We start from the raw sequence: 15,696 nt of genomic DNA, 5'->3' as shown, positions 1-15,696 counted from the left end.
TTATCTCTGCCTTACTTCCTTGAGACAGGGCTTCTCACTGAATCAGAAGCCCATCCTGTTGTCTGGACTAGCTGGCCACCAAGCTTTCAGGACATGCTTGTCTCTGCCTCCCAATGTTGGGATTAGAGGTACATGAAAGTCATGCCCAGCTTTTTACATGGGCACGGGGGAGTCAAACTCAGGCCTTCATGCTTACAGAGTAAGCACTCTCATACACTCAACAATCTTCCCAGCCCGGTGTTTGAGTTTTACAGCTAATTTTCAGGTCCTCTCTGGCCTATTCATCTTAGAAACTGAATGGTGCAAAGTGAGCTGATGTATGTAGAACAATTTTAAAGCCCTATAGCATCATGCAAATTGAGGACATTTAAACTATGTATTAAAACTGATTTTATTCTAAGTATTTGGGCAGTTGGAAAATAGTCTCCTAAGATACTTTGAAGTAAGCAGTTACCTCTATAAGGATTGAAACATTATGGTATCATTAAACAGCCACATCTAACTGATGTAATACAATTATAATGTCATCATTTCATAAACAAACATAATAATGTAGAAGCTAGGTGCTACCCGCTTAGACACTACTCTTAGCATTGGATCTCGCCTTGTCCATACTCAACCCCGGTCTTCTTCCTGATCTACACATCAGTGGTGTGTCCCTATGCCACCTCATACAGTCCATCTGTCTCTTTGACCTTTCAAATAAAGCATACTAAAAGTCCAACTTTCTAGCTACCTCTCTGCTTCTCTGTGTGGTGCTCTTCTGCCTCTGAACCAACAGACAGTTGACATTCAGACATTCCTGGGAGACAGTTACCATCCTACTCCAAATCCTTGGTTCACTCTGCACTGTCCAGTTTCTGATAGCCTACTCCTTCCTCCCTAACAGACCTCGTCCCCTTCCCACCACCAGCACTAGCTGACTTTCTCTTCCTCAGATGCCCGAGACTTCCTCAGGCCTTTGGGTTTAAACTGATTCCTTAGTCTACCTTTCCATCAGTTTTTAAACTCTGTCTCTAGTCCTTTGCAGACCTTGTTCAATTCTCTTTCTGAAATCCTTTTTCCATTTGCAAACCTGATTCTTCCTTAGAGTGATAGCCTAAGCTCAAGATGTCTTCAGATGTCACGTCTGTACTGCCTTTATCTGAGCTGTTTAGAACACTCCTTCATATCATACTTCATAGTCACTAGCTGCTTCAATTCTGTAGAGGATATCCAGCTCCCTGATAGCAGGGACAGCAGTCTCTTCCTTGAGTTGGCAAATACCTGTCACCTAACACATGATCTATCAGATTAACACTTCTTCAAAATGTGATGTCTAATAAGATACAAAGCATGGCTTCTTTACTCCCATGTTTATTAATATTCAGCTAATAAATGACACAAGGATGTTCTCTCTCTCTCTCTCTCTCTCTCTCTCTCTCTCTCTCTCTCTCTCCCTCTCTATCTCTCTCCCACCCTCCCCCATGTGGGAGCTAGACTACACCTTGGGTGTCATTCCTCAGGAACTATGCCATCTTGGTTTTTGAGAAATCGTCTCTCTATAAGATGGAGCCCATTAAGTAGAGTAGTTGGACAACAAACTCCAGGGATCTGCCTGTCTCTACCTCATAGGCACTGGCTTTACAAATGCATGCCACTCTGGCTGACTTTTTCTATGGATTCAAATTCAAGTCCTCTACTAACTAAGCTATCTTTCCAACTCTCTGGTTGGACTTTATATATTAGGTTTTCTATCAGTAAGAGGAAAAAAATTAAGCCAGGTATAGTGGCGCATGACTTTAATCCAAGCATGCAGGAGGCAGAAACAGAGAGATCTCTGAGTTCAAGGCCAGGCTACTCTACATAGCAATTTTAAAACAGGCAAGGCTATACAGTGAGAGTGTCAGAGAGGGGTGGGGAAATTGGTCCATATTCTGCAGCTTTATCAATCGAAACTCAGGCCTGTTTCATCCTCAGGTCCCATGCCTTTTTCTTTTCTTTCTTTCTTTCCTGCTTCCTTCCTTTCTTTTATTTATTTATTTATTTAGAGACAGGGTGATCGGAGTTGGCTTGACAATCATAATTAAAACACAACTGTCTGCCTTATCTGCCCAAGTACTAAGATTAGAGGTTTATATCATTTGGCTGATTCTAGTGAGCATGCTATCTTAGGGCAGAGAGTAAGTCACCATCTAGTCTTCTTTCCAACTACACATGGCACACAGGACACTAATCATATTTCTTAACTTTGCTGATAATGTATCACACACTATGTATTAATAATTAAACTCTTTAAAAAGCACAGTGGCCAGGGCAGGGAAATGGCCTAGTGGGTAAAGGCTCTTGTGCATCTGCATGAATGCACTGTGACATGAGCACACAAACACCATGGCACACAATACCATCAGTAAATAAATGTTAATAAATAAAATGGTAAGTTAAAAAATACTACACAACAACTTCAAAAGAATATATACTAAACTTGTGTTCCAGGTGTTCATTCTCACACTTGAGATTGGCATTTATTATATAAACCACACCCTGCTGCAGAAACAATGTTTAAGACTAAGAGAATATTTAAAGTACATTTTGTAATCTCTTGTCCACATTCTGGCTCAAACTTTGTACATCTGGGGGGAAATGAAGAATGGGCTGCTATATACTTACTTGTAATCTTGAGTATTATAAAAATAGAAACAAATGCTGGGTAGTGGTGGCATATGCCTTTAATCCCAGCACTTGGAAGGCAGAGGCAGGTGGATTTCTGAGTTTGAGGCCAGCCTGGTCTACAGAGTGAGTGCCAGGACAGCCAGGACTACACAGAGAAACCCTGTCTCGAAAAAAAAACATAAATAAATAAATAGATAGATAGATAGATAGATAGATAAATGATAAAAAAAATCTGATAAACTACAGCAACCTGCCACTGACTGCTCTAGGGACATCTCTGTCTGAGGCAAGATGGTAAAGGATCAGGGTGAAGAGTAAGTAAGACAGCCTGGCCTGGCAGGCAAGAAGGTATGAGCCTATGTGTGTGTGTGTGTGTGTGTGTGTGTGTGTGTGTGCATGTGTGCATACCCATGCATGCACTTGCGCACATGCACACACACACAAGCATGCATGGGAGCATATGTAAAACCTGGGGAAGGCTCCGGCTTTCACACCAGACACACTACCCTCACTCCCATCGTCTCTTTAATATGTCCAGACAAAGTGGGCCTCAGTGCTTCTGATGAACAAGTCCCAAGGGACAACCCAGCTGGAGACTTTGCGAAGAGAGGAACCTGGGTACAAAGTATTAGTTGGCAGGACCCAGGCAGCTACAAAGGCAGGCTGGAACAGGTGGACAGTTATGTAGACCAGTGTGTAATGAGTAGTTACAACTATCATGTCTTTTCTGATACTCCGTAGATGTAGAGAAAGGGACAAAAGAGAGCTGAGAGATCCACCAGAGTCAGACACCTGTGGATGAGGGAGAAAAGAAGGGCAAAGGTCTCTCACATCTTCTTCTGAGAGGTGAGAGCCAGACACAACTGATAACGTCATTTATTACTCCAAAGACGAGGCACGAAGAACAATGGCAGCAATCCTAGTTCCCACTTTCTAATCACTTGACTTTCAAACAGACGGGAGTTTATTTTGTTAAAATTCAGCTCCCAGAGGTGAATTTTTAGAAGTTTTGATGATGCTTCTCTATCTCTAAATATGAGTGATGCAGATTTGAAGCCTGCAGTATCCAATGACAAGATACAGTACTGGCTTCAGCTCCTGCTAATTAAACGAATCAATTAAGAGGCTGCGGCTGCAACTGTGTGGCTGCTGTTCGACAGTAGCAATAACAGCCCCACAGGGAGGTCTTTCTCGGCATTAAAATGCTGTCCTCCACAACTCCATCTGATATTATTAGAAATGGTTATTTCTGTCTTGCTGTCATATTAGTAGCAAAGGCAAATTATGGAAATATGCAAACCAGGATGGTCCCAGTATGGGATCAGGTTGGGTTTTCAGCCTCCAAGGGAACAATTGCAGAAACTCCAAAGTTCCCCAAAGTTCCTTAATGGAATGGATAAATCTCTCAGCACAGCATCCATTTACAAGCTAGGTAAGGGTCACATATTTACATTCCTTCCCGCTAAGCTGATACGATTCAACTAGATGAATTATCATATTAAGTTTACCCTCCTGAGTTAAACTGATAGAGTTCAAAATTGTTTCCGATGGTTGTCATTAATCGCTGTTACTCCTTAAACCCTTACTTTGAAATCTAATTGTGCTGGTGTGCCAAGGGGCGTATTAATAGTCTCCTTAATGGTAAATCGTTGTAAAACATGTTTATTCTACTGATGTTATCACTCAAGCTTTCAAGGCTAATAAGAAATAAAGTATATTTATTATCAATAAAACTTAATTTAAAATGTACAACTTGAGATTCAAATTAGCTTGGAGAACTTCAGCATCATTTGGTTTCATTAAGATTTCTGGCTAAGCATCAAAGACAGAAACTGATAGTTCCTCAAGCCCTTGGTGAATGCTAACACCATAGCTATGAAGAGACTGTTGAAGAAATTGGTGTGGTGTTTCTAAGATGGGGAGAATTAGTCTCAGTGAGATATGCTTGCTTTATACTGCAGTGCTTCAAAAATTAAATAGAAACAATGATTAGATTTTAAATAATAAACACAATGGTAACTCCCCAAACTTTTAAACTAAAAAAAATTATCCTTATTGTTTAACATAAGAAATTCTGATTTAGCAAAAGACTGCCTTTTCAGTTTCTTTGTTAGCTTAGAATGTCTGGTGTACAGACTCACAGCTCAACCAAAAATGTGGGACCCATGCAACTCACTATGTGAAATAGGTACCTCTGTTCTAAGGAAAATTCTTGGACACTAGTTCACTACGTGGTATCTGCACTGACTATTTGTGTTCCCTGCCTAGCCATGACAGGACTCAGAGGTAGGAACGTTGGGAGGTGATGAGACCTAAATAGAGAAGGTCCTGAAGGGGCTCCAAGGATCAACCTCATAAGAAAATATGCCCCCCTACCTGTGAAGACAGAGAAACAACAACAAAATCCAATCATCAACATCTGCAGAGAGCTCCCTGGGTTACGCAGTTAAGCATTTGTTCTGAATGCACTGTAATGGTTACTCGATTGACTTTAAAGACAAGTAAGACCTGGTTTTGATCCAGGTCTATCAGTTAATTTGTACCAGGTGGTCATTAATGCCCTCATGTTTACTTAGCTCTGAAACCTAGGCACGTCTCCCCTCAGCATCTCACTACGTAGAGGAGGTAGCTCCTATTATGGGGGATAACAACAGACATGAGAATACTTGTAGGAATAAATGACCATATTCAAGTGAGGTATTAGAAAAGTAGACCTAAGAAGCAATGAGCTCAGAGAACATATTTTTATGTAAATGGTCATTTTTAAATTCTCATACATGTCAAATGATCCTTCCTGTCTATATAAAGTATACTGGGTGGAACAATGTCACTTACAATGTTATATTCTCCAGAACCTCACAGGTATAACAGTATTTGGAGCTAGGGTTTCACAGCTGTGAGTACTTAGAAGGGATTTTTACTGGGTTGAGTAGGTGAGCCCCAAGTGTCCTAACTGGTATTCTAGATTCACATGAATAAAAGCACACAGAACAGGGAACAGGAAAGGGCTAGATGATCATAGGAGCTTAGAATAACAGCTTAGCCATGGAAGGACAAAGACTGCCACCACGACAAGAACCTGGGAGACAGGGTCACCAGCCCTTACACAGAGCCTGAGGAGGAGTGCTGCATCTGATTTTAGGTTTGTTCTTCTTCAGAACTATTAGTGAATTTGTTGTCCTGAGCTACCCATGTGTGGCAATCTACTATAGCGAAAACTAGTACAAGCTCATAATGTCAGAATACTATTCACAAATGGAATCATGTGAGAAGTCCTAGTGCTTATGAGAAAACTCCAAGAAAAGAAGGGTCATGTAACCCCGGTTTCTCCAAAAAACACAGAACTGCTCTTGGATCGTGCTCTCGTGCCCCTCCCAGGACAGTGAATAGGAATGAGTTCACTTCAGATTACTCATTACAGTTGGCTATTGCGTGATACTTCAGTCTGCCTCATTTACCAGCTCTGTTCTCCCTGATCCTGCTGCCTTTCATGAATCAGGGATCTGAGAATAATGGGGCAGAAGCCAGGGAAGTCTTTGCTTGGTACCAAGCTTGAGCATCAGTTTTTAAAGAAAGGACAAACACAGGATTAATCTAATAATTACAAAATTAATGCAATAATTAATCGAATAATCAATCTAGTAATCACAAATATTAGATTGCTTGCAAGTTACTTACGATTATAATCCCTGGTTTCCAGTAAAAGGAACTTTAGAAGAAGAAGTATGGGACAGAGTCGGAAAGAATATTAAAACACAGATGAACAAGGAGAGAAATCATCATTCAATCTTGGGTAAGCCATGTCAGCATTAATTTGGACTGTTACCAAAATACTTAAGGAAGATAAGGGGGATATTAATCATGAGGAAGAGATGGATAATTCTTTAACTGAATATAAACTGAATGACCAAACCTTAAAATTGGTTAAAAATGAAAAGAAGAAAGGAAAAGAGAGTTAGAGAGAGAGAAAGAGAGAATGAAAAAGAGGCAAAAAGGATGATTTTCCCCATTCAGACAAAATTTAAAGTAAAAAAAAAATTAAATAAAAACCACCCATAACTCTGTGGGAGATGACCCCTCAGCTCTTTCACTGGAGCCTCCTTTAGTATCTTCACCATTATCTGAAGATGACATGAAGCACAGGGTGAGGAATTTGATAAGTTGGGGACCTTGTGCTCCAGCCTATGGATGATTTTGAGCATCCACTTCTGTATTTGCCAGGCACTGACAAAGGCCCTCAGGAAACAGTTATATCAGGCTCCTGTCAGCAAGCTCTTGTTGGCATCTGCCATAGTATCTGGATTTCGTGGTTGTTTATGAGATGGATCCGCAAGTGGGACAGTCTCTGGATGGTCATTCCTTCAGTCTCTGCTCCAAACTTTGTCTCTGTAACTCCTTCCATGGGTGTTTTGTTCCCAATTCTAAGAAGGATTCTGAGCTTCTGGGCTAATACCCACTTATTACTGAGTGCATATCATGCGTGTTCTTCTGTGATTGGGTTACCTCACTCAGGATGATATCCTCCAGATCCATCCATTTGCCTAAGAATTTCATAAATTCATTGTTTTTAATAGTTTCAAAGTAAGTACTCCATTGTGTAAATGTACCACATTTTCTGTATCCATTCCTCTGTTGAGGGACATCTGGGTTCTTTCCAGCTTCTGGCTATTATAAATAAGGTATGAACATAGTAGAGAATGTGTCCTTATTACCAGTTGGAGCATCTTCTGGGTAAATGCCTAGGAGTGGTATTGTTGGATCTTCTGGAAGAACTATGTCCAATTTTCTGAGGAAACGGCAAACTAATTTCCAGAGTGGTTGTACTAGCTTGCAATTCCACCAGCAATGGAGGAGTGTTCCTCTTTCTCCACATCTTCACCAGCATCTGCTGTCACCTAAGTTTTTGATCTTAGCCATTCTGACTGGTGTGAGGTGGAATCTCAGGGTTGTTTTGATTTGCATTTCCCTGATTATTAAGAATGTTGAACATTTTTTCAGGTGCTTCTCAGCCATTCGGTATTCCTCAGTTGAGAATTCTTTGTTTAGCTCTGTACCCCATTTTTAATAGGGTTATTTGGTTTTCTGCAGTCCAACTTCTTGAGTTCTTTATATATATTGGATATTACTCTCCTATCAGATTTAGGATTGGTAAAGATCTTTTCCCAATCTGTTGGTTGCTTTTTGGTCTTATTGCCTTACAGAAGCTTTGCAATTTTATGAGGTCCCATTTGTTGATTCTTGATCTTACAGCACAAGCCATTGGTGAGTGTTACAGAACTCTGGATTTTCAAATTTCATTTGCAGATCACTACAGAAGGATAGGGAATCAGTGTCCAGTGATAAGCTATGGAATTTCATCATACTAACTGAATTTGTGATTACAAAAATTGTCCAACCATTTCCCATTTCACAGGCAGATACTTATTTTATTGATAGTTCATTTAATGGTATAGGAGGGATTCACGGTCCAGATATTCATCAATATTAACACTTCCTTTTCCTCAGCCTCATAGAGGAATCGGTTGTCCTGATTTGTCTATTACAGTTAATTCATAAGTCATTAAGTATCATTTCAGAGTCTGCTCATGCTGTGAGATTATTTCCAGCAATAGACTCATACTTGTACACTTCATGGTTTTATTGCATAAGGAAATAGGTAAACTGATATATTAACCTGCCCTATTTTTACTTTTTCTGGAAGGAAACTGGAAAGGGGGACACATTTGTCATTGCAGATGGATCCACTAAAGCATTATGGATTCTTCTTCAGCTCCTCCATTCCCGGCCATCAAGGACAATGGCAGAGGGTGAGGAAACAACAGAGGTCACCAGAAAGATAGAAAATCCTCACTAAAGGGCAAAAGGAGATAGCGACCACCTCATCAGTATCTGTCCACCTGGAGTCAAATACAGCCCTAGGCACCAAGGAAAAGTTATTCTACTAATGATTCTGTGCTCCGGAGTGGTCCTTGGGACCACAACAGACTCATTCATTCATCTGAAGAAGGGATTACATTTAATTTTTCCTTGGGATCTGAAACACTCCCAATCTGCATAGGATATCATAACATTTATATTCCTATTAAAGGGGAAAATTGACTTAATCATATGAGTCTCTTTTCAAACTATTCTATAGATTTTTCTGATGAATATAACAACGTAACCTGTAGTACTAGACACAGTTTGGATCTTGGTGGCAAGGACTACACATAATTCTAACTCTAATTTTATTCATTTTAATATTGTTTAAATTCTATTTCTATTACAATAGAAATCTATTTTATTATAATCCAATTCTATTGCTCTAATATTATTCATTATGTTTATATTTTGCTTCCTTATAGCATGCTCGTGCATCAACTGACAACTAGATTTATCTACAACATCTCAAAGTCAAAATCAAGCTGGATATCCTGCTATTAAAAAATAAAAGGAGGGGGAGATGTAAGAACATGGTCCAAGAATATAGTCATGCGAAGAGACATGAAGAGACATTACACAATTTTCTGAGTGCTTGTGAGAAAACTCCAAGAAAATAAGAGTCATGACTTCCATCTCTTCAAAAACACAGAATTCTTGGATTATGCTTTTATGCCCCTCTCAAATGTAGAAGGAATAAGTTTGCCTCAGATTATTCTTTAGAATTGTCTGTTGTATAAGGCTTCAGTCCACCTCATCTATTAGCTCCATTCTTCGGGATCCCATCATCTCTAGAGCAGTATACATCCAACAAACTACATTTTGGGGACAGGAGATCAGTCGAGTACAGGCACTGAAGATAGAATATATGCAGCATAAACCCTCATGTCAACTGTGCTTTATAGGTGAACACACAGGGTGATGCTCAAACACCACAGCAAGAGACAAACAACATATTTAGAGTGTGCCTTTAAACAAGCTTCTGAAAATTAGAACTGTCACTAATGTTAACTATAAACTTACATGTAAACACATTAACAAACCAAGTAAGTAAACCTCATCAGAGGAAAAAGTTAAACTATTTAGTTAATCAAAACTGATATTACTTAGAGTATAAGACTCTATCACACAGTGGGTGGTGTCCTAAAACCTAGAAAATAACTAAAACCTGTAACAAATCATACAGTTATTAACAGCTTTGAGTCAGCTTATGAGGTGATATAGCTTATGAACTTAAAAATATCATAGATGTGCTTGAAAATAATTATTAAAATACAAAAAGCAGAGCATAAATGTGTTCATAATGGTAAAAAATAAAAACAGCAGAAACAATTTAAAAAGCTTACAACTGAAAATCATGGATAAATAAAACACATCTCCTCGACTCATTAGAATGTTAAACATGCTGCCATTTAAGAAGAGGCTTATACAGGGCTGCACTTAGGGCTCAGTAGTGAATAGCACTGGCTACTCTTCCAAATGACCTGAGTTCAATTCCCAGCATCATTCCCAAACGTGATACACAGCCATTTGTAACTACAGGGAGTCCTGTGGTCTCCACAAGTACCAGGTATATATGTGGTGAACAGATATACATGCAGGTAAAATACCCATACAATACCAAATAAGTCACATCGAAGTTATAGTTTAAGATTAGAAAAATAGCCCATCCATACACAGAAATTAATTAAAAGACAAAATGTGACTTATGAGTGTCATGTAGCAATATATAAGATAACAGGATTTACATGAAAATAATGGAGATATAAAACTATGATCCAATGTCATTAGAAAAGTGGATGTGAAGAATTCAACATAGAAAGCCAGAAAGCAAACTGAGGGGGGGGGTCAAATTCATTGTTTTTATATCATATGTCTTTTTTTAAAAAGATTTATTTATTTCATGTATGTGGGTATACTGTCACTGTCTTCAGACACACCAGAAGACAGCATCGGATGCCCATTACAGATTGTTGTGAGCCACCATGTGGTTACTAGGACCGTTGAACCATCATCTCTCCAGTCCAGTATGTCTTATTTTTAAGAATACAGAGGGAAAAAAAAATCTGAAATTGGAAAGGAAATATAACTATGCAACAAACTGAAACTAGAGAAGCATTTCCTCTCTGAGAAGATGCAACACATATTTCCTTTTTTAAAGTATGACTTCATAGTCTTTTGTTTTGTTTTTTTTTTAAGATTTATTTATTACATGTAAATACACTGTAGCTGTCTTCAGCAGAAGAGGGCATCAGATCTCATTAAAGATGGCTGTGAGCCACCATATAATTGCTGGGATTTAAACTCAGGACCTCCGGAAGAGCAGTCAGTGCTCTTAACCACTGAGCCATCTCCCCAGCCTGAGTATTTTCAACACAGAAGCTTTTCTCACATGTCCTGCTTCTCACATCAAGCTGTCTCAATTTGAAAGCAAAATAAAACCACAACGAAAGCAGCAGAAACAGGGGAGAAGGTCAAACATACTCTCTCTGAGTAAGAGGACACACAGCACTTTTTTGTACTCACCACTGTGCCAAGAAACTGGATGCTCATGTTTCCACCTGCTTCCCGAGAAAGACACTAGAAGGAAAAACAGTGTAAGATGAAACTGCATCCATAGGGGAAATGTACAGAATATTCATAGTCACCAAACAAAACTTGCAAATGCCCACGAAGCAGTGAATGAGTGAATAGAAGATAGTACGTCCATACCCCAGAATGCTCAGCTGAGCAAGGAGTGAAGCATCAAAGGCACTGTTCTTCAAAAGACCAATGACAAGATCAGTGAAGTGATGTAGCAGGTAAATCACTTGCCACCCATGCCTACCACCTGAGTCTGACCTTGGGTACCACTGTGGAGGACAGAACCGACTCAGAAAAGTTGTAATTTGACCTTCACACGTGTACCATGGCACATGTGAGGCTGTACTCACATCATAAACACAATAATGATAATTATTATTATTAATTAGTAACAATAAAAACAATGCAATTCTCTTGAATAAGCAACGAAAAGGAAAAAATCAAATTGCCCCATATAAATCAATACATTCTCAAAGCAAAAAAAAAAAAAAAAATTTACCATTTTACTTATTGTAACTTTAGTTAAAAGAAATAGTCCTGAAAAATGGACACTAAACCATGTACTAGAAGTAAGTATTCTTCAGTACCCTCACCACAAAGCTGTTTAATCCTAAACTTGTTCCTTCAAGTTCCCATTAGCAAGAAAACTTGCGAGTACACTGAGGGGGCTGGAAGGAAGCTCTGTGGTTTGAAGGTTTGCAGATGAAGCCCTGGAGGATGAATGGTGCATTAGTCACTTTTCTTGCTGCTATAAACACCAGGTGAGAAGAACTTGAGGGAAGATTTATTTGGGCTCAGTTTATCATGGTGGTACAGACACAGTAGCTCTTGTTCATGGTGGCAGAAGACCAAAACCACAGCCATGGGATGGCACTAGCTACTCAGGGTCAGTTTTCCTTCTCTACTAACAAGAAACAACCTCACAGACAGACCCGTTTTTGTTTAGTTTGTTTTGTTTTTTTGGTTTGGTTGAATTGGTTTTTGTTTGTTTGAGACAGAGTTTCTCTGTGTAGCCCAGGCTATCCTGGAACTCACAGAGATCCACCTGATTGTGCTTTCTGAGTGCTGGGATTAAAGTCAACAGTCAACACTACCCACTACAGAATAGCAGTGCCTTCCACTATACTGTTAGTCCCTTGCCATAAGCAGAGATTCATCAACAAAAATCAGTAAGGTGATGGAAACTAGAAGGACCCTCTAGAGTTCAAACTGAGCTCTTGACTCCTTCACTATGGGAGGTCCCACCTACAGAGGGCCAATGGCTCCACACAAAATTGATCTTATTAGCAGTCTCAGGACGAGGAGGTGTACAGAAAGCATACCTTAGTTCATGTCATTTTGTCGCATTAACTTTTTCCTAAGGATTTAGGAGGAAAGTACTGGCTAAGTAGGAAAGCAAAGCTGCAAAGACACCAACAAAGTGCAGTTCACAGAACTGAGAAATGCCAATAAAAAAATCACAAGGTGCATTCAGGAGGCCATTTAAAAGCTTTGGATACATGGAAAATAGTATACAAGGTAAATGACCTTACAAAATGCTTGGGATCAGAAAGGGCTCAGATTTTCTTAGAACATCTACAATCTATACTGGTTAAGTACTCCTAATCCAAAACTCCATCAGTCCAAAAGATAATGGAGCTGTTTAATTCTTGCTTCACAGACTGGGGGTACTCTTCATATATACACATAAGAATATATAAAATATCATATATATATATATATATATGCACAGACACATAAGAATATATAGAATATCATATATATATACATATATATATATATATATATATATATATATATGATAAGAATCAAATAGTATGTTCAGAGTAACGCTTGGAAAGATTCTCTAGAAAGTAGATCGTATTAGAAGACACCTGTGTGCGACTATGACTCAGGGTAACAATCAGCAGAAAGAAAGAACATAAGAATCGTGAAGAAGAGGACAGGAGTAAAGCTGTGTGTAGTTGAAACCAGCCCTGGCTCAGCAGGGGCTCCTCCTTAAGCCAGTGCTGAGGCTCTTTGGACTCCAGAACTCATGTCTAATCTTGCAGTTTGATGTGGACGAGTCTGAAAATGAAGCTCAACCAGTGGCCTCTTACAAAACTTCTGCTTTCCCCCTAGGAAAACAATGAAATTCAAACCTTGAGTGACTGTCAGATATGCACTGGGCCTGAACATAAGTGAAGCCAGAATGTGGCTGCAAAGCTTTGTGCCCAGCAGTGGCTCCAGGTGTGCAAAGAAGGGAAGCCCCTGAAGTGAATACAGCCCTAATGGGCAAGTGATGGAGTGGCCTTAGCTCAGTAATAGTGGAAATGTAAAGAAACACAAGATACTCCAATGTCAGCTGACTTCCCTTTCACTTGGCACATTTCAGTATCAAGTCAGCTACTATGATACTTTGTTATTTTCTAAAACATTTTACTTATTTTCCTTTAAAATTTTTTCTTTACTATCTTTTAGTTAAATTTTTACTTTAAGCAACTTTAAATTGCTTAAAGTTAAAATTGTACTAAGCTAAAGTATTTACATATTTTTCTTTATTAATTAAAACTTTATCTGGAGCTCCCTTCGCTCCTCTAACATTCTGCCCATTCTTCCCATGTCTTTTCTTTAACCCTTCCTTTTATTTCTTGTTCTTGTTCCTAATGCCTCCATAATTTCCTTCACTATAATTACTTTTTCCTCTGTTTTAAATTTTATATCTCATGTTATATAATGCTACCAGTTTCTGTGTATGTATGACATGTGTGTTTATGGCCTGTGTAGAAGGCAGAGGAGACATGTATATTTGTGGCATGTGGGGAGCCACAGGATAGAATCAGGTGTCTCGCCTCACCTTTGACTTTGTGACAAGGTCTCTCTCTGAACCTGGAGGTGAGCGGTTTGCCCCCAGCCCCATCAGAGCATGAAGCCTACCACTCTCACGTGTCTGACTTTATGTGGGCCCTTGGGATAGGAACTCAGGTCCTGCCTCATGCTTATATGGCCCTGTACCAGCTGGGTCATCTCCCCAGCCTGACAGCTTTCCTGGGGTCATGGACATATATTAATTGGTTTTAATGATCTTAAGTGTATTTAATATCTCATTAAGTTTGGAGTTGTTGTTACAGCAGCTTGTTCTGTCCTCTTTGAGTAATACCAGGAGTGTGCTCTCAAGAGAAGATTGGAGGGTCGGCTGACACTCGCCAGCTACCCACAACACCCGCCACAGGATCTTAAGACTTCTGGTGAGTGGAACACAGCTTCTGCTCCAATCCAAAGGCTATACTCAACAAAACTGGAGAACCTGGATGAAATGTAGAAGTTTCTAGACAGATACCAGGTACCAAAGTTGAATCAAGATCAGGTTAATGATCTAAACAGCCCTATATCCCCCAAAGAAATAGAAGCAGTCATTAATAGTCTCCCAACTATAAAAAGCCCAGGACCAGATGGGTTTAGTGCAGAGTTCTAACAGACCTTCAAAGAAGATCTAATCCCAGTTCTTCACAAACTATTTCACAAAATAGAAACAGAAGGTACTCTACTCAACTCATTCTATGAAGCCACAATTACTCTGATACCTAAACCACAAAAAGACCCAACAAAGATAGAAAACTTCAGACCAATATCCCTTATGAATATTGATGCAAAAATCCTCAATAAAGTTCTTGCTAACCGAATCCAAGAACACATCAAAACAATCATCCATCCTGACCAAGTAGGTGTCATCCCAGGGATGCAGGGATGGTTCAATATACGGAAATCCATCAACGTAATCCAGTATATAAACAAACTCAAAGACAAAAACCACATGGTCATCTCGTTAGATGCGGAAAAAGCATTTGACAAGATCCAACACCCATTCATGATAAAAGTCTTGGAAAGATCAGGAATTCAAGGACCATACCTAAACATGAGAAAAGCAATCTACAGCAAACCAGTAGCCAACATCAAAGTAAATGGTGAGAAGCTTGAAGCAATCCCTCTAAAATCAGGGACTAGACAAGGCTGTCCACTTTCTCCATACCTATTCAACATTGTACTTGAAGTCCTAGCCAGAGCAATTCGACAACAAAAGGAGATCAAAGGGATACAAATTGGAAAAGATGAAGTCAAAATATCACTTTTTGCAGATGATATGATAGTATATATAAGTGACCCTAAAAATTCCACCAGAGAACTCCTAAGCCTGATAAACAGCTTCGGTGAAGTAGCTGGATATAAAATTAACTCAAACAAATCAATGGCCTTTCTCTACACAAAGAATAAACAGTTGGAAAAAGAAATTAGGGAAACAACACCCTTCTCAATAGTCACAAATAATATAAAATATCTTGGCGTGACTCTAACTAAGGAAGTGAAATATCTGTATGATAAAAACTTCAAGTCTCTGAAGAAAGAAATTATAGAAGATCTCAGAAGATGAAAAGATCTCCCATGCTCATGGATTGGCAGGATCAACATTGTAAAAATGGCTATCTTGCCAAAAGCAATCTACAGATTCAATGCAATCCCCATCAAAATTCCAAATCAATTCTTCAACGAATTAGAAAGTGCAAT

The 15,696-nt window shown here is 39.2% G+C and overlaps 1 protein-coding gene across 5 annotated transcripts in view; it reads right to left on the bottom strand.

Annotated features, from left to right (window-relative positions):
* The window catches only part of Pcca (propionyl-CoA carboxylase subunit alpha), a 411,727-nt gene that overhangs the window by 103,947 nt on the left and 292,084 nt on the right, over window positions 1-15,696 (bottom strand). For all 5 annotated transcript variants that reach the window (XR_015044709.1, XM_085828899.1, XM_021182607.2 and 2 more), the window contains one exon: window positions 11,098-11,151. Coding sequence is in view for 4 of the 5 variants with exons in the window: in XM_085828899.1 (XP_085685025.1) it covers window positions 11,098-11,151 (54 nt within the window). In the remaining variant the exon portion in view is untranslated. The remainder of the gene's footprint in view (window positions 1-11,097; window positions 11,152-15,696) is intronic.

This window comes from Mus caroli, unplaced genomic scaffold (assembly GCF_978045245.1).
Source record: "Mus caroli unplaced genomic scaffold, Mus_caroli_1 scaffold_12, whole genome shotgun sequence".
NCBI lineage: Eukaryota > Metazoa > Chordata > Mammalia > Rodentia > Muridae > Mus > Mus caroli.
Note: the sequence above shows the minus strand (reverse complement) of the source record. Positions and strands in the feature narration are given on the sequence as shown.